This window comes from Blennius ocellaris (genome assembly GCF_963422515.1).
Source record: "Blennius ocellaris genome assembly, chromosome: 9".
Taxonomy (NCBI): domain Eukaryota; kingdom Metazoa; phylum Chordata; class Actinopteri; order Blenniiformes; family Blenniidae; genus Blennius; species Blennius ocellaris.
Window position 1 is genome coordinate 22,231,670 of NC_137658.1, and position 22,543 is coordinate 22,254,212.

Below are 22,543 nucleotides of genomic sequence, written 5' to 3' on the forward strand. Positions count from 1 at the left end.
GATGCCGCCATCAGTGCCGTTCTCCTCGGTAGCTGGCGTTTTAAAACGCCTCGCAGTAACAACGGTTTTTGCAAACATCAACGTCGATGCTTCGCCGTGTTTTGAGTCTAAAATACATCCAAACAGCGACATGTTGTCGTGAAACGTTGAATAGCCGCAGTGCAGCTACGCTAGCCTACTCGCTGTCTGCAAACTGTGGAATGGATTCCCTGACTCATTACTCCGCGTCTCGTTGAGACTCGCCTCCGTTTAGGAAATCCATTCCACATTTTGCAGCAAGTGAGCAGAGCAGCCAGCAGGTTCACTCACTCACTCACTCACTTACTCACTCACTCACTCACTCACTCACTTCTCCTCCTCTTGCAGCTCTTCCAGCAGCACAGTTCAGACGTGCGTGAGTACAAAGTGAGGAACGGTCTGGAGTGAAGAGGGAGAACGTGCAGCCGGCTGTGGGATATTTTGTGGTTTGAAGCTGCCAACAGGACGTCCCCATGTCCCGCCGTCGTATTCCAGAATTCTGTCAATATGTAATATTTAATAAGTGTTTGATGCACACAGGTTGAGCGTGAGACGTATAATGGAAATAAACCAGCGTGGCTGTTTGACACTGATTTGTCAGAGTGAATTTAATTTTTCAGCCTGGACTCTTAAATACCATCCTATTTATATAGATTTTATTTCCATAATATGATGGTTATTGTTATTAGTATGAATATAGATGTCTCTCAGACAATGTTGTTTTCAAATTTAAGGACATGATGCCATCAATATTTACTTCAGCACCACCAATGGAAAACTGTCGTCGTAGCATTAGCATTAGCATTAGCCCCACTCAGGTTGATTTTGTTGTCAATGAAGCAACAGCCTCACTTAACACACTTGATTCTAATGCCGCAGGAAGGTAAAAGCTACAACTAGAGGATAGCTCCAATAATTGCAAGCATGAAAACTGAAGAGGAAATGGCATCTAACTCGATTAAAAGTATTATGAATTCGAACAGCCTGAAGGGATAGTTAGGTAATCTATAAAAGAAAAAAGAACAAAGCCCTCAAAACTTGTAACTGCCGACTATCCCTTAATAGTAGGAAACAAGAAAAACTCTAGATTTCTCTTCAGTACCAGGCTAACAAAAATCCTCAGCGCTGTTTTAAGGTATTAAATGCTAATTTGTAATTTAATTAAAATCAATCATTTAAAAAGTATACAAAAGTTAACTTCATTAAAGGTATAGACTTTTCCTTTGAATAAATTGTGGTTTATAATTTTCTAAATATGGACTGAAATGTTGAGTTTGACAATACATTTCAAAATAATTGATGAAGCATTAGAATTCATTGTAACTTTTTGGGGAACAAAAGACCTGGATCCATCCAGGGGTTAAAAGAATTGTGAGGGTTTCTTTGTCTGTGGATGAATCGGTTAATCTTTACCCAAATTTCTCATTTGTTCCACTTTTAGTTCATCAACAAACTGTTTTAGGCTCAAATCCAGGCAGGTTAAGGTTTGCTCACACACACATACACACACACACACCTCAGATGAACCACACCATCAAATAAAAACCTTTCCCCCAATATTATCCCAGATTTTATCCCAAATTATGAGATTTAACAATTAATTTTTTGTTCCGTGGGGAAGAAAAAAAGGTATGTTAGATTATTTTAAATTGAATTCTTCTATACAGTCTGCCATTTTGGCTTCACTGTTTGAGACAATAGGATTTCATCCTTCCAAGTGTTTTTCCCTCCATTTTCATCCATGTGGTTTGAGTGATACTCAAGAATGAAGCCACTGTTGAACTCAACCATTGTCTTTACTGTCTAAAGCCACTAGATGGCGTTGTTTGTTCAACAAAGGTTTGAAAGCACACTTTTCCAGTCTTTAAGCCTCTATCTTCAAACCAAGAGCGCCATCTGGTGGAGTCAGGAAATATGGAAAGTGGTTCATGAAGATTCATTGGCGCTTCATTTGGCCATCACGACAAAGCGCGCCCAGGACCAACTTTGTAGGGATTTTGTAAAATCAATCAATCAATTGTAATTTTAAAATGTTTCTACTCTGTCTCATTTTGTTTTGCACCTCTCAGCCACCGTATCATAGACCTATAGAACTCATATAGAGGTCATACAGAGTCATAGAAAGGTTTATGAGTCTAAAGGTACGTCTGGACTGTCCCTCCTAACTCCTTATATATGGACTTTACCATAACCCCCTGGATGACGACACGGCGTTAAGGAAAGGAGTTAGGAGGCTTCACAAAGGAGTCAGTGAAAGGTGATCATGTTGGTGTGGACCACACTTTCACTGAGTGATGTCATAATGATGCAATGGCGCAAATTAGTGATGTCTGCTGTGGGGAAAGAACTACAAGTTTACAAAAATGGACTATTAAAAAGCTCATTTGGGTTTTCGATGATTTAAAGTTGTTCAAGGCAGATTATTGCTTTGGTAATTTTCCCGTAAATGCTCAGATGAGGTCCCTATAAATGTTGTCGCCCCAAGGAATTGTGGTGCAGCATGATCTGGTCTCCTTTGATAAAGGAAGCATCAGTGGTTCCTAGGCTAAAGGAGGCTCTAAATGAAGCAACAAGCCTCTTTTTCTTTGCTTATTAAGAATTGAGACAGTTCTTATCATGGCCGCCACACAAAACACACCAGGGTTAAGAAAAAGTTGATAGATAAGGAGTGAGGAGGGACATTTCAGACGTCCCCTGTGTGTTTCTTTAGAATCACTCTCTTTCTCAGCCTGAAGCTGATGGGGGAGCACGGCCGTCCTGTACCAGCTGACCATGTGGTGAGAATGTGTTTGTTTAATAAATAATTGTCTAAATTCTTAACTATCTCAGATCTGTTGTTTCCTCATCTGGCCACAGTTATGGAACATGCAGAATCTAGAGAAAATAGATCTAAAAATGATTTCAGGTAAAACAAAAGAAAGAAAAATTAAAACAATCAAATATAAAACAAATGAAAAAAAGCAACAATAAAAGGTAAAAAGAAAAACGAAAACATTCTGAGTTAAAATTTAAGTGACATTTTACTGCCTTGTGTTTCCAGCCTGTGGTTTGGATCATATTTTTTTCATGAAAGATGAGATTAATCCTGAACAGAAAAAGTGTTCCCTGGAATAATAGAATACTTGTGATTTTTAGGATGAGAGTGAAAACAGCTCCATGTTGGTTTTGACCTTCTACAGTCACACGGCCTCCATTATGTATGGAGGCTGATCAGTGCCACAGACCCTGAGCTCACAGGCTGGACGAGCAGAAAGTCCGAACTAGAAAACACATGCATAATGCTGAAAGGGAAATCATACTACTTTCTGCTAATTACTGTGACATCATTAAATAATTTGGTCTTGTAATTAGTGCAAGAAGTGATGAGAAGTGAGTACATTTCTCCCTTATTTTAAGTAATAATGTTGTAAATTTGTCTTTTATTGTGAGTATTGTTTTTCCAAATACATTCTATGTGTGTGCGTGTTTTGCAATTTTGAGCCGTGTCAAAGACACATTTCTGACACTCTTTGGGTCAAACAATAAAATTCTATCCATCTATCTATCTATCTATCTACCGGTATCTATCTATCTATCTATCTATCTATCTATCTATCTATCTCTCTAGCTATCTATCTGAAGTGGTTTATTTACATTTCTTTTCATTTCTTCTGTGTTTTTTTTAAACAAATAAGCAGTGTGATGTGTTTCAGCCGATCGCTGCGACACTTATGGTGAGTGATGATTATTGTCTATTAGGCGTTTGAGATCCGGACTCTGACTGCTGGCTATCTCTTATTAATATAATTAAATCCACTGAACTAAATATTTTTCTTTCACTGGATGTTTTGGTGACAGTCGGCAGGAGTTAGTGTCTTTGTGTTTGAGGCCTAAATTGTTTCCAGTGTGTTTTGCTTCCTGCAGGTGTCGAGGCTCCGTCAGTGACATTCTTGTGTTAAAGTTTACATTCAGTGGCGTGTTTAAGTGGCAGGCTTATAAACCTTTCATCTTTTCCACTTTGGCAAAATATCTTGCATATTGTGTCGCAAAATATTGCTTTAAATAGCGGAGCTTTTATTTTACGCGCGTGACTGGTGTGGTGTGCGCAGATTGTCGGCGTTACAGTACAAGATAAACGAGAGATCCTTAAATTCCCCAGCACCGTCACTATATGATCAAACTCCCCCATAGCACCGGCAAAAAAAATATCTGGCATCACCACTGGTTAAAATCACTGTAAAGTTCCACTTTACATCAAGTTACACAGCCACAAAGGAGCAAATTACATTTTTAACTTAACAAACTGGTCAGAAATGTGTAATAAATACAAGAAAATATCACAGTCAGGCTTTTAATTTTCTGAATTGTAATTTGTAACAAGCCATGTAAAGTACACACGAACAGCTTAAATTTTGAAAAGAATTCTTAAAGCGAAGCTTCATAAATGAATGCATATGAATGAAAATACAAATAAAAAGCTCATAATGTTGGCTCACAGTCCACTGCTACTGAAGTACACTTTCAGGGAAAGGCTGAGAGAGGTCCACTGGTCCATTTTCTCTCGCTTTCCTTCAATTCTTTAGAAAATAAAACATGGACAAAGTTAACTCCGGTTGACTCTGGCGTTACCGGAGAGCGAGGTGCCCCTTCCAATATGGCGGCGACGCTGGATCTCCAGCATGGAATGAAGCCTCTATGTCCATATTCAGAACCAGCTTTATGTTTGGGGTTTTTTTCCTAGTAAATTCTATGAATGGTTTAAAGACAATTTCATAGAGACTGGATCTGTGAGAATACCAGGTGGTAAATCTTTCAAAAAAGAAAAAAAAAGAAAAAACAAGGAAACAAACACAAATTCAGTTTGTTTTAATGAGATAAATAAAGTAAACTACACGAAAAGTCCAGAAATATTATAATTAAGGATCTTAATAAGGCTGTTTCTAACATTGGCGGGCAGGAATTCCTCTGCATTGCAGCAGTCGTGACTGTGGCACTAGGCGTTCCTCATACAGTTTGCACATTGCGCAACAGAGGGGCGGCGTGCTCTTCCTCCTCCTCCCTCCCTCCTCCTCCTCCTCCTCCTCAGTAACGTGTCTCTGCACTCGGCAGCGCCACTCATCCAGCCTCCTGAGAAGCGGCTGAAGCCTCCTGGAACACACAGACAGCAGCGATGTTTTCCTGCAGAGCGGCCTGGCGGAGGTGTGGGCCTCTGGCGCGGACAGCGGCCTTCAGGCTGCCCCGGGACGGTGAGTGTCAGAGCGGGCGCACGGAGCGCACAGAGCCGGGGAGCGAGGGAACACCGTGTACTCATTCATAGCGCGCGCGCGCGTGTGTGTGCGTGTGAGTGTGTGTAGATGACAGAGGAATACACAGCAGGTGAAGTCTCAGTTCACCTTCACACACAAGAGTTACACGTGTGTGTGTGTGTGTGTGTGTGTGTGTGTGTGTGTGTGTGTGTGTGTGTGTGTGTGTGTGTGTGTGTGTGTGTGTGTGTGTGTGTGTGTGTGTGTGTGTGTGTGTGTGTGTGTGTGTGTGTGTGTGTGTGTGTGTGTGTGTGGCAGGCATGTAGTGACCTTCATCAGTGTGTGCCGCAAACATGGAGGCCGCCTCAGTCACGTGGTGCGCGTGACGGCGTTCCAATGTAAAGAGAGCGTGTACACACGCCGCACGTGTCAGCCCTGCTGCTGATGTGACTTACAGTGTCCGACACATGCATCATTTCAGAACCGTTCAAATCAAGCATTTGCTGTTGTCTTCTAAAATTATTATCTTTTAATTTGCTTGAGCTGGAAACTAAATTTGCAATGGCTCAATTTAAATTAGTGTTGGATGTTTGTTTTATTGCTTATGACTTGAACCCTTCGTATTCCACATTTCATGACAGTAAAATCTCATGTTTTCCAATGTCGTTACTGTTGATTTGTGCAGACATCTACGTCACATCATCATTAAATTAAACACTGAATACTTATACTAAATACTCACACTTATTGGCCTGTGTGTGTGTAAACTCACACCTGGAGGTCTGTTCTGATTGTTGGTATTAACATTTTAAAGATGTTGACATCTTCACTCGTATAAAAAAAACAAAAAGATGTGTAGATTAAAACTCACCTTGAGTTGTTTCCTCTGCCGTCACTGTCTCCATACAGTGAGTTAGCATTCCTGACAGGGCTCAGTGTCGGGGACCGGTTCAGACCCCCGCTGAGGTCACACTGCGTGGTGTCCTTGAAAGATTAAGTCGCCAACGTCTTATTGTCGTTGTCCTTTTCCTTTCAAATAACAATGTTCTGTCTCTTGGACCCAGTTTTAACCGGCTTCTCGCATGAAATGCGACGCTATAAGCGGTTAAAAACAAGGTAATCTAAAAAAAAAAAAACAGGTTCCTTTTTACAAGCTATCCCTGGTACGCCGGCAGAACATCAGCCTGGTCATTTGAACATGTGGTCCTGTCTGCTCGGACCCCCAAGGACACGCTGAACCCTGACCCCTGACCCCCAATGAGCTGCTGTTGGCTTCATGTCAGGCTGCAAACACATCGAACAAGCCTGAAAAATCCTCTCTGAGCCGCACTTTCCACACTCCGGGGGTCTCACTTAACCAGAGGAGGGTATCATGGTGTAATCCTGTGACCTCCTGGCCCCCCCCCCCCCCCCGGACCCTCCACCGCCCCATGAGAGTTCACCCTGCTAACTCCTACCTTTCTGACCTGAGCCGATTAGCCAGTATAAATAACTGGCGGCTGCAGTCAGACGCTCAGGATTAGCTCCTGGAAATATGAGGCCTGTAATACCGTGCCCAGGGCGCCACGGCGACACTCCGTCAACACGCGTCGTTTTAGCATCGACATGACAATGTTTTCAAAACGATGCCGTTTGCATGTCAGAAGCAGTGAACTCCGATGTAGTGAGCACGCCAGGCCAGGAGAGGGCGGTGTTGCTCGTTCTTACAGTGAAACTACACACAGGCACAGAGAACAACATGCTGTAAACATTAACAACGGCGGTACACAGACATTCTAATGCAGCGGCCCACAACCTTTTATGCGCCACGGACAGGTTTAATGCCAGACAATATTTTCACGGACCAGCCTTTAAGGTGTGGCGGATAAATACTCCAAAATAAAATGATACGACCAACACAAAAACAATGGTATTTTGTAAATATAATAATAAATGTGAATCACTGAGTACTTGAACGTTCCAAAGACGACTTTTTTTTTTTTTTTTTTACTCATTTTGCTCATTTTCTACTGAGCGTGTGCAGAACTACTAATTACTACGGCCATGGTGCACATGACCAGCAGCAGGTTTCAGAGCAATAGTTTTGCCCCGTTTCCATGGAGACTGAGTCGGGACCATTTTCGAATAGCTCCACCTTGGGAGCAGTTTTTCAAAAAGTGGAGTTTCTGAGCACCGTCGCCGTACAAACAGAACCTCACAGACGTTGAGAAAGATTTAAAGTGTTCAGAGTACACGTGAGGACGTAATGGTCATATGACCAACATGTATTATACATTTTATATATATATATATATACACACACTTTTTAAATTTAATATAGTCCTAATTTAGCCCTGGGTCACATCATGTTAAATGTTTCTGTCTCATCGCAGAACTTTTCTGAAACAAAATCAATGCTGTTGTCAGTCGACTGTTGTTGCCACGGCAACGGTGCAAACTCGGGTCCACAGGCCCTCGGTTGGACACCAGCGGACTCTGACTAGCATGAATGGTGGCACGACGTGGTCACGTGGCGTTTGAAGGCGCGAGTCTCTGCAGTGAGGCGTTGACTCGCATCCAACGTTCCTCGTAAACCGGGTTTGGTCGCCTCAAGGTTGTTTTTTATACATACAACCAAATGTTTTGTGTGGGAATGAAGGTCAGAGCAGGGGGGTTGTGTTTAGTTAAGGAAAGAAACGGAGAAGATTGTACAACATGAAATGGACTTAACTGAGCTGGTTAAAACCGTGATAAATAAAACTACAGTCAAAGCTTCAGTAGATCAGGTGTGAAGTCTTTAAATCAGATCAAATCATTCACAGATAGTCTGCTGCTGTTCAGGTAATTAAGTGAAAATCAGATCAGGTTCTAACATGCACACATAAGAACTTCAACCTTTTCTTCAACACAGCGTTAAGTTAAGGTTGGGAACTGTTTTAAAACATTCCCCTCATCCACAGTCTTCATCAGTCACAGGCACCGAACTTCCCGCATGTTTTTTGGGAAATCTAAATCCAATCAGCCTCTCAAACAACTCTTCCTCCTCCTCCTCCTCTTCCTCCCGCACCTCATTTTTTCCGACATCCAATCTGTAGACAATTGGACTGAAGTCACAAGCAAAAAAAAAATCTGGAAAGAAAAGTCTACGATCACACAAACTGATTCACCTTTCTGCAGGAAAGTGCAGACATACATGGGTTAAAAAGTTAAAAACAAAGTAACCTGGTCCAAAATGAGCGAGAGCGCCGTCATCGACAAGAGGATTGGTTCTGGTGCTGCTCTGACTTTTTGTCTGAACACGAGGCCTGCGAGCCTGCAAGCCTGGCGAACTCTGTGTCCGTGTGTGTGTGTGTGCTCTGAGCCCTTAACGCGACCTGTCCGCTGGCCCCGCCCACTCTGACCCCCGCCGCCCTAACGTGACCTCTGCTCTGTGCAGCTGTGCAGCGGCGGCCCATGTCTTCGGTTCCTGGGGGGTCCGGAGAGAACATCCTGTACACGGTGCTGTGTGCGGGGGCCGCTGTGGCTTCCGTCGCGTATGTAAGTCCCGGTCAGGTTTAATTCCCATCATGCACTCTGCTCAACGCGCCGAAGGCTCACCTGTATCTGTCTGTCTGTCTGTCCCCCCCCCCACAGACGTACAGCACCGTCACCTCAGACAATGACAGGTTTAACGAACGCATCGAACAGATCAAGGCCAGACCCAAGACGGAGTGGCAGCCCAAACCCTGGCCTCCCAAGAGTAAGTCCTCCTCCTCCTCCTCCTCCTCCTCCTCCTCCTCCTCCTCCTCCTTTTCTAAATTTACATGAATTTTATCTTATGGCGACTAATTAGGTTTTTGTTTTTTTTTGTTTTTTTAAATCTCTTAAGTTGTTTCCCCGATGTTTTTTTATTTGTTTCAGCATTTTTGGCTGTTTTATCAATTTTCTGCTGATTTAGCAATTTAAGCACCTCGAGGGTCCCTTTTTTGCAATTTTGGTTGTTTTAGCTGAACTAACCACTCCAGCTGGTTTACACGTGGGCTGATCTTCAGCCATTTTTGTCTTTTCCGTGTGTCTGTACATTTGAATTGTTTGAGTTGTTTTAGCTGGGCCTCGATTGCTGACGTCAGCAGTTTTTTGTTGTTGTTTTTTTTAAACTCAATTTTCGATGAGTCACTTGTGCACCTGCAGCAATGGGGGTCTGTTGTGTGTATTTGATCATGTCCGGCATGGTGATCGTGAAGTCAGTGAACAGCAATGGGAGGAAACGCAGCACCCAGCGCTCTCTCAACCAACCTTTAAAACCTCAAGGCTTTGTGGCCGGCTTTGTTTGTTTATTTGGTTTCTATTCTCCTGGCGGCGCTCGCCATGTTCACCCTGAGCAGAGGATTGTGGGAGGCTGCGAGATTATCCCCTCTTACTGCTGAGAGCGGACGCTCCCGCCCAGCAGAGCGTGTCTGCGTCGTCTCCCAGCGGGAACGTCACTCGCCTCCTGTCCAGACGCCACGCCAGAGAAATCACAACACAATTACATATAAATATATGAACACGAGTCCAGATGTTGCACTTTGAAGACGTTCATTCAATACATTTGAGTTCAACATCTGTTATAGAGACCTGGAAAATGTTAACGATGCAGCGATATGTGCGAAACCGTGCGAGAATGTCACTTTGCTGCGTCGGCGCCGGGCTGCAGTGAAGTGGAGCTTTACCCCGACAGGTTTAAAGCACCCACTGATCGCACTCGTGTTTCATGTAGGACGTCTTCAACTTACTGGTCAAAACTGGTGCCGCATTTTAAAGTTGCTGATAAAGAATAGTTTATTGTTGTTGTTTTTTTTGAAGAGATAAAACTGATCAAAAAATGCCCCCCCCCCCAAAAAAAACCATTAAAAATATTTATTCAAATAAGATATTTATTTGTGAAGAAACAAAAATGGCTGAAACATTACAATGATCTAAGATAAATCGGATAAAACTGCAGAATGTTGATAAAAACTGGAAAATGTCCTAAATCTGAAAAGAAAAACTGGTAAAACTGTTGAGTAGAAGTGAAAGGATGCTTAAAACTGGTTAAAATGATTGAACTGTCTGAAATGACAATGCTTGCTAATAATGAAAATTACGAAATAGGATTAAAATAGCTGAGAACTGATTAAAAAAAAAAAAAAACAATCTGCTAATATGTCAGCAGTTGTGAAATAAGTGAAAGTAGCTAATAGTGGTCTAACATACATTAGTGCAAATGTGTCAAAGCTCTGTATAAAAGTTCTTAATTGATTCTCTCTCTCTCTCTCTCTCTCTTTGTAGGTCAGGATGAAGAAGAGGGTGAGTACTGCTCGTCCTTCATCAGTGCCCGTGTGAAATGCATGAGGTTGATGTGACTCTGATATCAAACACCAAGGCGGGAGAGAAATACATATATTATATTCGCATGTTTAGTGAAACCACAGAATATTTGATCGGACTGCATTTAATAATCCGTGTTCGGGGGGAAAGTGTGTGATCTCTTTGAAATGTGAAGTCATGAAACCTTGATGTGAATCCTGGAGACGAACCACTCAGAGAACTATTTAAAAAAACAAAACCAAACATTATATAGTGTGTATTCAGATCCACATGAAGCCTTTCAACCTTTCAACAACTCTTATCAGATTTTAAAGACGTTGCTCGCTGCAGAGAGAATACAGGACTCACTTTTCACTGTATTCAGCAGCAGGAAGCTTCTTTAAGAACGGCTCAATGTCGACGTCTCTATTTGTAAATGTGGGCTTTTAGAGTTTTAGTTGAAGGAAGATGTTTTGCTGTTTGTGTCCCCTGGACCAGGACTGTCGTAGTCCAGGGGACACACTCGGCTCCGATCTATCAGGGCGGCTCGTATCAGTGACATGACAGCATTAAATACGCTTGTTTTTACCCCCCGTCAGTGTTTAAGTTTGGTATTGTGCAAAGAGGTTTGAAAGCGTTTTCATATTTTTGAACATCTTCATAAAACCCGAACCACTTTTACCCCCAAAATTATTTTTAAATGTCAACATTGTGTGATTTATTTATTTATTTATTTTTTTAATGAAGCTCCCTGCTGTAAAATACGATGAAATGTCTGGAGGTCTTGTTGATCAGCGCCAGTGTGGACGTGAAGCGTCTCCAGAAGCACAAGTGAACTTTCCACTGCCGATCTTTGAATCGTCAGCTCTGAGCGCTTCGCTCCCGCTCCTCGGCGCCTTCATTGCTCATATTAAATCCTTTGTCTCACACAATGCTGGACATGTTTGTCCTCCTCTGTGATCCTCCTGACTCACCCCCCCCTCCTCCTCTTCCTCGTCATCTTCCTCCTCCTCCTCCTCACTGCTCTGTATTAATGATCATGTCGAACTGGGCTGCACCATATATCTCTCGCTCATCCTGGTCACTGACTATTGCAGGGATACTGAACTGTGAGGGAATTGGCCAAACTGACACGATGTTATATCTGAACGAGAAACATGATTTTCCCAAATCGTACTGTCGTCCCTATACTCAACATCATCACACATTTACCAAATATCAGTATTGTGATGGCTAAAATACTGTTGTTTCTCTAGAATGTGTCTTTCGGCCTCTGTGAAGTGACTTGCCACTGTACAAAATGTATATTCAGTGTTTATGTGGCTTAAAGTATATATTTTTTTTAAATCACATGAAACCATTGACACAATATTGCGCCAAATACACTTTTACGCAGACGACGTTAAACGCCTTTGCGTTGCGATGACGGTGGTGAGAGATATAATGTGCAGCTCCAAGGCGTTGCAGTGGGGGGGGGGGGGCGAGTCGACGCGTGGTTGGAGGACTCCGACCGGGAAGCTGTTGTGTGAAATGACGGTGGCTCCGCCTTCTAACTCTCTTGTGTCTTTACTCTTTTCAGTGTAATGCTAAAGCTAAGGTCCTCTGTGGCCGCATGGATATTCGTCCCAGCACGGGGCTCTTTGGATGCGAACAAGAAAACAAACGCCCCCCCCACCCTCCCCACCCCCCCTCCTCACCTTCCTCCTTTCCTCACCTCCTCTAACGCCTCTCAGCCGTTAAACCCACCGGACTGACGGCGAAGAATATGTCTCCTGCGTGTCACGTCTGGGACTTTGTGCCTCTAAATGTTTAACGCTTAAACTCACGAAGAGGACGAAGGGACTTGACACAACTCACTGATTTGGACACTTGGTTACTGTTTAACGGATGATCTCACTGTGGAGTCGCTGGACGTCACAGCTTCACTATCCTGCTAAATGTACACGGCAAAGTCAGTAACGCTACGGCAAATGCTATTTGTGAGCGATAACGCCCCCCCCCCCCCCCATCAGAGATCTGTCCACATCGGTCTGTTTGTAAAAAATAAAACCTCCACCAAAATAAAAGTACTGTCAATGCAACACAAACCAGCAGCCTCTCTGATCAATATGAAATAATAATTGTTACCAATTGTCCAAGCAAACCGCATTATTTACATCAAAACCTCATCGTCACTCTTAAACATCTCCTGAGCTCTTAGAAATCCTCATTTGGGAAAAACTTTTAAAAGTGTTTAATAAAAAATCTATATTAAAAAAAACATCAGATGTTAAATCAACATTATCGGTCAAATTATGAGAAAATCTAGAGCTTGCCCCGTATTTATTGAGGAGGCTAGCTGGAACCCAGCTGAGCCAGAATACTGCTGAATGACCTTTCCATTAGGAAAGCTAGTGCGAAGAGTTACAGGACAAAAAATTTTAGGAATAAAGATTCAAGATATTTATTTGTCATATATACAGTTAGCTTGACATTTACACTGTATAATGAGAAGCTCAATTTGCTGGTTTCCCAACCTTTAATGAACTAAAAGATAAGGAAAAAAAAAGCTTAACAAAGAGGGAACAGAGGACATAGAGAAGCATAAAAACAGGCTTGCTGACATATAGTAATACTACGGTTTACCTTTAAGGAGAAGAAACTTGAGCTATGATGCAACGACCTTCCTGAATAATTGTTTCCTTTCTTGAATGAAACGCAATGCTAATTGTGAAATAATGGCGAAAGAGTGTCGAAGAGGTAAAATCTCTAAAAGGCTCATTTGACTAAAATCAACAAAGTTCTCATAAATGTTTCAAAACGGTCAAGTTTCTGGGACACTACTTCCTGGATCCAGTGGACACACAGCTCTGCTCACCTGGAGGGGCTTATCGCTGGCTGTAGTCGTGCCGGGGGGGGTCCGGCTTGGGATTCGTGCCTCTGTCGTGGTTTTAACATGTGGAACCAAGTGGTGGAGGTTCACGCTTAAAGACGCACAACCTACCCTGAGCCGCCTCACTGTCCCGCTCACTTTCAGATAACAATAACACGTGTTAATTGAATGGTAAGCACCAAGATTCAACTTCACCCACTCTACCCTGCACCCCCCCTCTCCCCTCCTGCACTCCCCCTCTCCTCTCTCTCCCCCCCCCCCCCCCCAATGTGTGTGCATGCAGTGTGTGTGTGCGTGTGTCAGCAGGTTTCTTTGTTTGTGGCAGGGTTTGGAGTGGCGTACCTACAAGTTGCATTTCCAGATTGGCCTGTTGTGTTGCCTGAAAAGTGCAGCAACAAAAAAAAATACAAATCAGAAAACGTCCAGCGTCAGTGGCTGGATTCTCATCCAATGATCCACACGTCTGTTGCGCACGGTTCACAGGAGAAGTGAGCTGCTGAGTCAACTAGAGACCCACTGCCGAACATCATGTCTATCAAACATAGTAGAACAGGAATCGTGCTTCACTAACAGTGGCCCTGCGCCCTCCAGTGACTCTTACCAGTAATAGCGATGCCTAGCAGCAGGAGGCAGTATGCTGCTGTAACCCACAATGCATTACCCTTCAAAAGGGAAAACGTCCGATGTTTATGTTTTTCAGGAGATGCACTTTGTATTCTCGGGTTCTTGATTGTCATATCGGTACACTTGTTACATGAAACGGTACTGAATTCTGAACTCGGGTCCCGCTCGATGCCAAAACATAGAGTAAGAATGTAATAGAATGAAAGTAAGAGCAACCAATATGTCATCAATTTGACATTTAATAAATCACAGTACCTTTTAGTTATGACATGATTGAAATAACCTTTGAAAGAAATGACATTAATACACAAGTATCTTTGAAATAGAAGATCATTTTGCGGTTTTTCTGAAGTCTTCTCAGTAACAGGTACAGTGGAATAGTTCTTTCAGAAATAAACTCGCAATTATTTGATTATTTCATTACATATGGACACGTTATTCTCCATTATTAAATAATTGGTTGTTGTGCACCTGTGGTAAACGTAAATTCATTATCTGAATTAAATCTGACTGAAAATCTATATGTTGACTGATCTGGCATTTATTAGAATCAGTCGCTGTCCATAATGAAAACCTGTAGGTCCTCAAAAGTCTCCACATTTCTTCTTCCATCTCGACGGTAGTTCAGAGGCGTCGTGTCCTGCAAATAATCTCTAGAATGTGATGATGAGCTCAGCTTGTTTCTAACAAGGTAGAGTCAGAGCCATTCAATTTAAGCAGGTGTGTCGCAACACAAACCTAAAATCCTGCGGGTCAGAGACCCTCCAGGCCTCATTTCCTCTGCACAGAATGCGACGGGACGGTTCGGCTTCTCATGCGTCCCTATTGCAAACGTTTTGAATGGTACTAAAAGAACGTCACTCAAAGGTGATCATTTTCATAGGTGATGGCTTTTCACTGACTTGCCTCACTCCAAAATTCACTACCCATGCTTTTTTTTTATGCCCCCTGTATTTGGCACATTGCTTCTATTTGCACCCTAATCTCAGCACTGAACTCTGAGATAGTTTCTATCATCCTTTTATTAGTTTTTAAGAGATTAGAGGCTTATTTGTTATCAGCAGGCCTCCTATAGCGAGGTCCCAAGACTTTAGAACGTCACAGTCGCACATAAATTGGTGCCGGCTGCATGGTTGTCAATGCTTATATCAAAATCCGCATTTTCACAGCAAAGAGAATTTGATTCTAAAGTGAAAAGCATGAAGGATGTGCAGTTATCCAAACGTGTCGACAATTTGGAAATTAAAAATGAGATCGATCATGGGCCCACAGAATAACTCCCACTTTGTGTGGATTCTACAGATATAATTCCACAGCATTTTGGGAAGAAAATGGGTCCAAATTGTTCCCCTGTACAAACCAATCGGAGCCTTTCAAAGCGTAATATACCACATGGTATCAATTGACGAATCGCGTTGCTCGCCACTGGGTATAACAATGAACAGGAAGTCAGATGCAAGTTGTTTACTCGAGCCGAAAAAGAGGAATTTAAGCATAATTAGATGGTGAGAAATAATGATGGCCATTATACAGATATTTCAGAGGCTTTGAGCAACACCTCCACTATTTTTTCAGCTGTCTTTTCCAAAAATGTACCGCCTAAAGCCATGATCGGTACGCTTTTGCTTTATTGTTCCAGCCTATCACATTCTGTGCAGTGGAATTGAGGCTTTAGAGACCCTCCAGGGTCGGGATTAGAGCTCCTGATGTAGTGAAACTATGGATGGGAACCCAGCTTCTGATGGTGAACGGGAAAACTGGTGTTTTCAGAGTTTTACAACACTCCAACCTGAAGCTCAAGGCTCCGAGGGGCGCTGCTGTGTACGCTGACGCTGCGTCTGGCCTTGTGTTGCAGGCGGAGAGGAAGAAGAGGCGGCTGCCGAGGAGGAAGAGGAGGCGGCTGGAGGTGAGGCCGAGGTCGGGGAAGAGGCGCCCGCCGCAACGGAACCGGAGACCATAGTGGAGGAGGTGGCTGAGCTGGTCGCGGAGGCCGCCGAGGTGGTGGAGACGGCCGCCGAGGCCGTCGCCGAGGCGGCACAGGAGGTGGAGGCGGCCGCAGAGGAGGTGGCCAAGGTGGCCGAAGCCGTGGAGGAGGCCGCCGAGGCCGTTGCGGAGCCTGCAGCCGTCGCTGCCGTGGAGGAGGCCGCCGAGGCCGTTGCGGAGCCTGCTGCCGTGGAGGAGCCGGAAAACAACGGTACGACTTCTTCATCTGAGGAGGAGGCAGCCGCTTCTGAAGCCTGAGGTTCCACTCATTCACAGCAGAGACACACACACACACACACACACACACACTCACACAAACCGTTGACTATCTGTTGACAGCAGGTCTTCGGGGCCTCGCAGCACCGGGAACACTGTAGAACCACTAGAGGCTAGCTGCTTCTCCTCAGGTGCCTGGGTTCACCTCTTATTTAACATTCTCCTCTTTCTGTATATTTGCTCTTTTATTTATTGGAGTGGGTATCAAAGGCCAGCATCGCCGTGTGCAAAACGTTCCTTCTTATTGAGATGTCTACATGTATTCAGGTTGTTGAAGCCCCCTCAGACTGGTGGTCTCCGTCAGGCAGGTCTTTGTGCGAAGCTCATTTGCAGTTATGGGTGAAGTAAATGTGATCACTGTTAACGTCCCACTTCCACTGACCTGGCCACTACTAGCCTTTGTCATTGTCCTCCCAACCACACCCAGCTAAAGAACCACCAGGAGCTCGTGCTGTCGTACCGTCTCTGGTTTTGTAGACCCCTGTGCTATTGGATGACACTTTCCAGAACGTTGTATTTCTTTAAGAGATTGAAATGTAATGTTGTACTGCCTTGCCAAGTATCCCCGATCAGGTTTCCCTTCACACTGTCAATAAGAGATGTATGTGGCTGAGAGACTGTGTACAAACTGTGTAACTGCTGCAGTGTGTTTCTTTTCCTTTAAATGTAATGTAACCAACCAGAAAGTAAGGGAACCACAATCATTACTTCAAGTAATTCATCCCCTCTGTGATCATGATTTTATTTGACTTATAACTGGATAATGAGCACTGTGAACAATTTGCGCTAATTCAATGAGCCAGTACAATAAAGCTTTTGTCAAACTGGAAAGGTTTACTGCCGTCTTTAATTTGTCTCATTTGGTCTTCTTATGCCAGTCGTCACATTTCTAGTCTCTCAGTGCCATTTAAATTATTCAGTTCCATCTTTCTCTCTTTACACATCATAAGTCATGTTCATAAGTTCACTTTAAATGCACCAAATGGAAGACTGATGTAATCCCACTCCCGTGCATTAGGTGGCAGTAGTGAGTCAAAGCAGCATCCAGTCTGAAGTTGGAGTCAGTACTTTTACTCTTTGGACATCTAGTCTTCTTCACTTGCTGACTCTTCCTCTAATACTGTCGATCTTTTCGCTTTCCTCCAATTTAAAATAATCTTTTGAATATCTTTATGGAAGATTTGAGTAAGTCCCTCAGCTCTGTATTGGAATCGTTTTCTTTTTCAATCTACTTAAACATGCACTGAAACGTCTTGTTTCTCAAGACTATATTTTTTAAACACACAGCTACATTAGCTTTATTTTGTATTGCGTCATCCATTCTATGTCATCAAACGGCTCTGGTTTGTCTTTTTGGATTACAAAATGCAGACGCCACTAAAATTCTCTAAAGGAAACCAGCTGTGGTTACATGGACACAAATAACGTGAAGTGTCATAACGACAATTCTTCTATAGCCTCATCTTGGAGTCGATTCAGAAAGAAATGTCATTCAAAACAAGTCTGGTTTATATCGATCTTCATTAGAGTGAATTTAGTCGCGTATCTTTTTTATTCTGATGCTCAGGTTGTTTGGAAACTCCTCACTCTTTGTGGCCCTTTACAGCCATAAAGGATCTAATCATGCGTGTTCAAATCCTGAATACTTAACCAAACCAATTTTTACATAAATTCTTATTGTGTTTTTTGCTGCTGTAACACTTGAGCTGATGAAATGCACTGAAAATGTTTGAGGTCACGAGGTTACAATAACACTGTACACTGGGCTGAAAGCTCAGAACTCCACAAGTTAAAACTTCCCTTGTTGTGCAAACCAATGAAGATATTGTATGTAGCCACTAAACACTGGTTCACACTCGTTTTTGAAACAGGGTTCACTTCTCAGCATTCATATATCTGCACATGAGCAACCCTAGACGTGAGCACACCCCGATTGACTGACTCTCACACGTTTCTTCTGTCCTTCACTCACTAACCGGTTAAATCTTGCACCTGCATGTGATCGTGCACATCTTTGACGAGAAAGGCTCCACAAATGCACCTCGTCCTTTGAGCGAAGCATGGGGAAAATACGAATTGCGCATCAGTGACGTGTGGATGGATGGGTTTTTGTGTTGCAGTGGTGCTGGCACCTGCCTCTTCTCTAGAGGAACTGAAGATTGCTGAACCTGTCGAAGGAGAGCTTCCCGTACCAACAGAACCAAAGCCTGTTGAGGAAACCGCACAAGTAGAAGAAGCACCTGCACCAGTAGAAGTTGCACCAGTGGTTGAGGAGACACCTGCACCGGTTGAAGTTGCACCAGAGGTTGAGGAGACACCTGCACCAGTCGAGGTTGCACCAGTGGTTGAGGAGACACCTGTACCAGTGGTTGAGGAGACACCTGCACCAGTCGCGGTTGCACCAGTGGTTGAGGAGACACCTGTACCAGTGGTTGAGGAGACACCTGCACCGGTGGAAGTTGCACCAGTGGTTGAGGAGACACCGGTACCAGTGGTTGAGCAGACACCTGCACCGGTAGAAGTTGCACCAGTGGTTGAGGAGACACCTGTACCAGTGGTTGAGGAGACACCTGCACCGGTAGAAGTTGCACCAGTGGTTGAGGAGACACCTGTACCAGTGGTTGAGGAGACACCTGCACCGGTAGAAGTTGCACCAGTGGTTGAGGAGACACCTGTACCGGTAGAAGTTGCACCAGTGGTTGAGGAGACACCTGCACCGGTAGAAGTTGCACCAGTGGTTGAGGAGACACCTGCACCAGTCGAGGTTGCACCAGTGGTTGAGGAGACACCTGTTGAACCCGAAGTCCCTTCCGCTTTAGCTGAAGAACCAGCCATTGCCACAGTGATGGAAAACGTTGTAGCAGCTCCAGAAGTGCTTGTCCCCGTTGTGGAAGAAGCTGTTGCAGCACCTGCAGAGCCTCAGGCAGAAGAGCCCAAGAAAGAGTACATAGTGGTTGTTCTGGAAGGGGCTCCGAAAGAAGAAGCCAGACCCAAGGTGCTGGGAGTGGGGCACATGACTGGTCGACTCATCCCAGCCCCAGACGAGGATGACTCGCCTGCCTCTGAGGTATTGTAACAGCTTTCAGACTGATCTCAAGGTGATTTAAGACTCTACTCAGGGTGATCACTAGATTTAAGGATCTTTAAAATCTGCTGAAGAACATTTTAGCAGAATTTTTGTAGAAATTTAACAAGCAAGAAGGTGTTTACTGGCTCTAATGGTTTTTTTTTTTTAACTCTGCTACTCAGGTTAAACGACGTCTTCTTAGGATGCAAATGCAGTAGTTTCAACAAAGGTACTAAGCCTATTATATTCCTACTGAGGCTGAACAAGCTGTAGGCATTATGCATGAATCTCACTTTTCTTTTGCACAATTCCTGTCACATCCCTGCTCCTTTCAGCGAAGAATGAAAAAAAAATGTCTTTAGTGTTCCGTATCACTGATGTTTCCATAACTTTTTTCCTCACGCAGTAAAGAACTACTGAATGATGACTTTCTGTCCCGCGGAAGAAGAGGATGTGCCTTTCTCCAACATTTGTTCCTTCTCCTGTCATCCTGAAACACAAGGATCATTCAGCAGTGCAAGTACACATGACAGTTTTTGATGTTTGTCCTCCGAAGAGTTCCTTCACACCGACACGTAGTCTGGACTAAACTGAGCCTTTCACTCCACCTTTTTATCCTCACTGTTCAACTTCACTGCCTCAAAACTCACTCCAATGGCCCAGGTTAGTTGGTGCTCAGTCGTTGCCCAGCTGCTACAGTGTTATCTCTCCAGGCAAAGGGGTGTCTCCAGTCCTCAGCGTTCTTCACAGTACCAACCTCAGGTTTTTTGTTCCTCTGCTCCTGTCGAGGTATATCTTGTTTCTTGCGTGAAGACACACTTTGAGCGTGAAGCCAGCCTCCTGTAGCTACCTCAGTTTACCTCACGTTTCCGGTCTTTACGACGACACCATAGGCTTCTTCTAAATGCTGTCAAGAGAGTTTTACACGGAGGCCAATGTTACACCTGCAAAACGTCTAACCAAACCATCAACATGACTGACCACGCCAGTCACTGCTGCGTCGAGCCCGTCTTTATTCCAGATCGCAGCTTTAGTGGTTCCGAGTTGCCAAAATCTTTAGGCACTGTTGTGTTTACAAATCCAGCTGTAACGGAAAATGCTGTGATCTCTGTCTTTCTTTTCGTCTTTCTTCCTCGGCCAGCTGAAAACAGACTGAATGCTAAAAGTGGCTCATCACACCACCATGTGGAAGGAAGTGGTGTTACAAGATCAGACAGACGAGCTGGCTGGTTAGCTTGCTTTGAAAGGACACACATTTTCTTCAGGTTTTAGGTAAATTTTAAGGCTTTGAAAACAAATGTCTCTTTTGCACAGAGAAATGAGCAGTGAGGGCAGAACTAAAGCTGACCTGAGAGATTTGTGATTTTGGGAGTGTCACTCTTTTGTTTTTGTTTTTGCGTCGTTACATTTTTGGTGTCTTCTGTCCTCTTTGCTAGTTGTACTTACTAATAAGAATTTCCTGAATGTACAAAAATGTAAGGGACTGACCCACACCCCCCCCCCCCCCCCCCCCTACCCCCCACCTCCACCCCACGGCCTAAAAGGAAACCCAGGTAAAGATTAGCTTCTTTTTTTTTTCCTGCATCTATTAAATCGTCCCATTTTTGAAAATGTGCATTTTTGTTTAGTTTCATTGCGCTTTATCGTGAGTATAAAAGTGAGCTGTGTTCCTTCACTCTTTGTCCTGATCATGTGTTTAACTTGAAAGGATGCAGCAAGTACAAACAGACATGACAATGATGCTTCAGTGTGACATGAAGTGTGTGCGAGTGTGTTGGGGAGGAGTTCTGGGATGTCTGAGGGAAAGTGTGCGGCATGAAGTGCTTGGATGGCTCGCCTGTAGTTCACTCCTGTAGTTCACTTCTGTAGTTCACTCCTGTAGTTCACTCCTGTAGTTCACAGTTCATGTGGAATTAGACCTGGGATCAGTGAGGGACAATGTGTGAGTGTGTTTGTGCTTTAAATTAATGGGAAATGACTCGATGTCCTCTGTGCTTGTAGGCCGGTTTCTGTATTACAATGCAAGTCGAAGGCCTTTGGTTTAGCAAAGGACACAAACTGTGAAATGCCATATTTCTTGTTTTGCAAAATAAAGAGGGATTAAAAATGTCACTTTTGTCATTTCTCTTCATTCTTTACAGAAACAACTTCCCTGCACAGACTATATATATATATATATATATATATATTTGTTTGTTTTTTTAAATTTGTCACTATTTTTTGCCTTAAGTTTTGTTTTTAGCGGGTGGGTCACTTGCTTCCCTTAAGGCACAAGTCATCTTCTTTGCCAGGGGTTCAAATGTACGGCTCATCAGAGCCCGAACATGAACTTTTTATATTTGCATTGCATTGTTTTAATCAGAGTGTGAACATGACATCACACTGAGAAGTGACGCAGTGCAGAAAACGACCAATATAACCGCTGGTTGAGCAGCATCAAACTAAACGAGATGCGATTTTATTCTTAATATTCGTGTGTGGACCTCTGGGGAAATACGCCCTGAAGTGCCTTGCTGCAAATATGTACATCAAAGAAAAGAGTAATAAGCAGAGTAAATGGTGGAGGCCACATTCAGCACAAACCTACCTACTGTTTCTAAAAACAACCACCTTGAACTGAAGAATGGATTCCAATTTAAGATCTCCCAGCTTATGTACAAAGCCATAAATTGCCTACTGCAAAAAAAGGTTCAAGTACAAAGATTGTTTTATTTTAAGAGGAGAAATTAACTTTAGCAAACCGAGCATCCAGATTATCGCAAAGGTTCGTAGTTGGAACTAAAACTTCATTTATGGGTTTATGTGCATGTTAGCTGTTTGACAATTGAGTTAATAGTGATATGGTATTTAAATAAATAAAATTATATATATTGTATTACATTTGTTAAAAGCTAAAAGATTACAAGGATTTAGCTTTTCATATTTTAGTTTGTTTATACATAATACAAAATACATTACAAAAATTAGTCATTGGCCTAAAGCAGCATTGACAACAAAAGGAGCTTTTGGTGACTGTTTAACACAAAACTCATCTGAAACCACAAAACAAACCTTTGAAATGAAAATACCTCAGCCTCTAAACTTGTGTGTATATTTAGGACTAGTTTTGTTGCTAGTCAGTTTTACCCGACTGACAATGTGTTGTTGTAATAGTAGTTTATCCAAGTTATAGAGATGTTATAGAAACAACTTGAG

The 22,543-nt window shown here is 43.2% G+C and overlaps 1 protein-coding gene across 2 annotated transcripts; it reads left to right on the forward strand.

The window, feature by feature from the left end:
- Window positions 1-5,084: 5,084 nt before the first annotated feature.
- mgarpa (mitochondria localized glutamic acid rich protein a) lies at window positions 5,085-21,460 on the forward strand. 2 transcript variants are annotated; one of them, XM_080502785.1, is made up of 8 exons: window positions 5,085-5,243; window positions 8,656-8,756; window positions 8,853-8,958; window positions 10,509-10,526; window positions 15,878-16,216; window positions 18,402-19,348; window positions 19,531-19,577; window positions 19,755-21,460. In XM_080502785.1, exons 1-7 carry the CDS (start codon window positions 5,168-5,170, stop codon window positions 19,564-19,566), a joined length of 1,623 nt encoding a protein of 540 aa, XP_080358911.1. In that variant the 5' UTR covers window positions 5,085-5,167; the 3' UTR covers window positions 19,567-19,577; window positions 19,755-21,460. The 2 variants fall into 2 exon arrangements, with proteins under 2 accessions (XP_080358911.1, XP_080358912.1); XM_080502786.1 differs by lacking the exon at window positions 19,531-19,577.
- Window positions 21,461-22,543: the final 1,083 nt, after the last annotated feature.

Bases quoted from the DNA above. Each gene is read 5' to 3' on its own strand.
- mgarpa (XM_080502785.1), top strand. From the start codon at position 5,168: ATGTTTTCCTGCAGAGCGGCCTGGCGGAGGTGTGGGCCTCTGGCGCGG. The intron at 5,244-8,655 runs GTGAGTGTCAGA...TGCTCTGTGCAG, and splicing joins CTTCAGGCTGCCCCGGGACG to CTGTGCAGCGGCGGCCCATG. The intron at 8,757-8,852 runs GTAAGTCCCGGT...CCCCCCCCACAG, and splicing joins CTGTGGCTTCCGTCGCGTAT to ACGTACAGCACCGTCACCTC.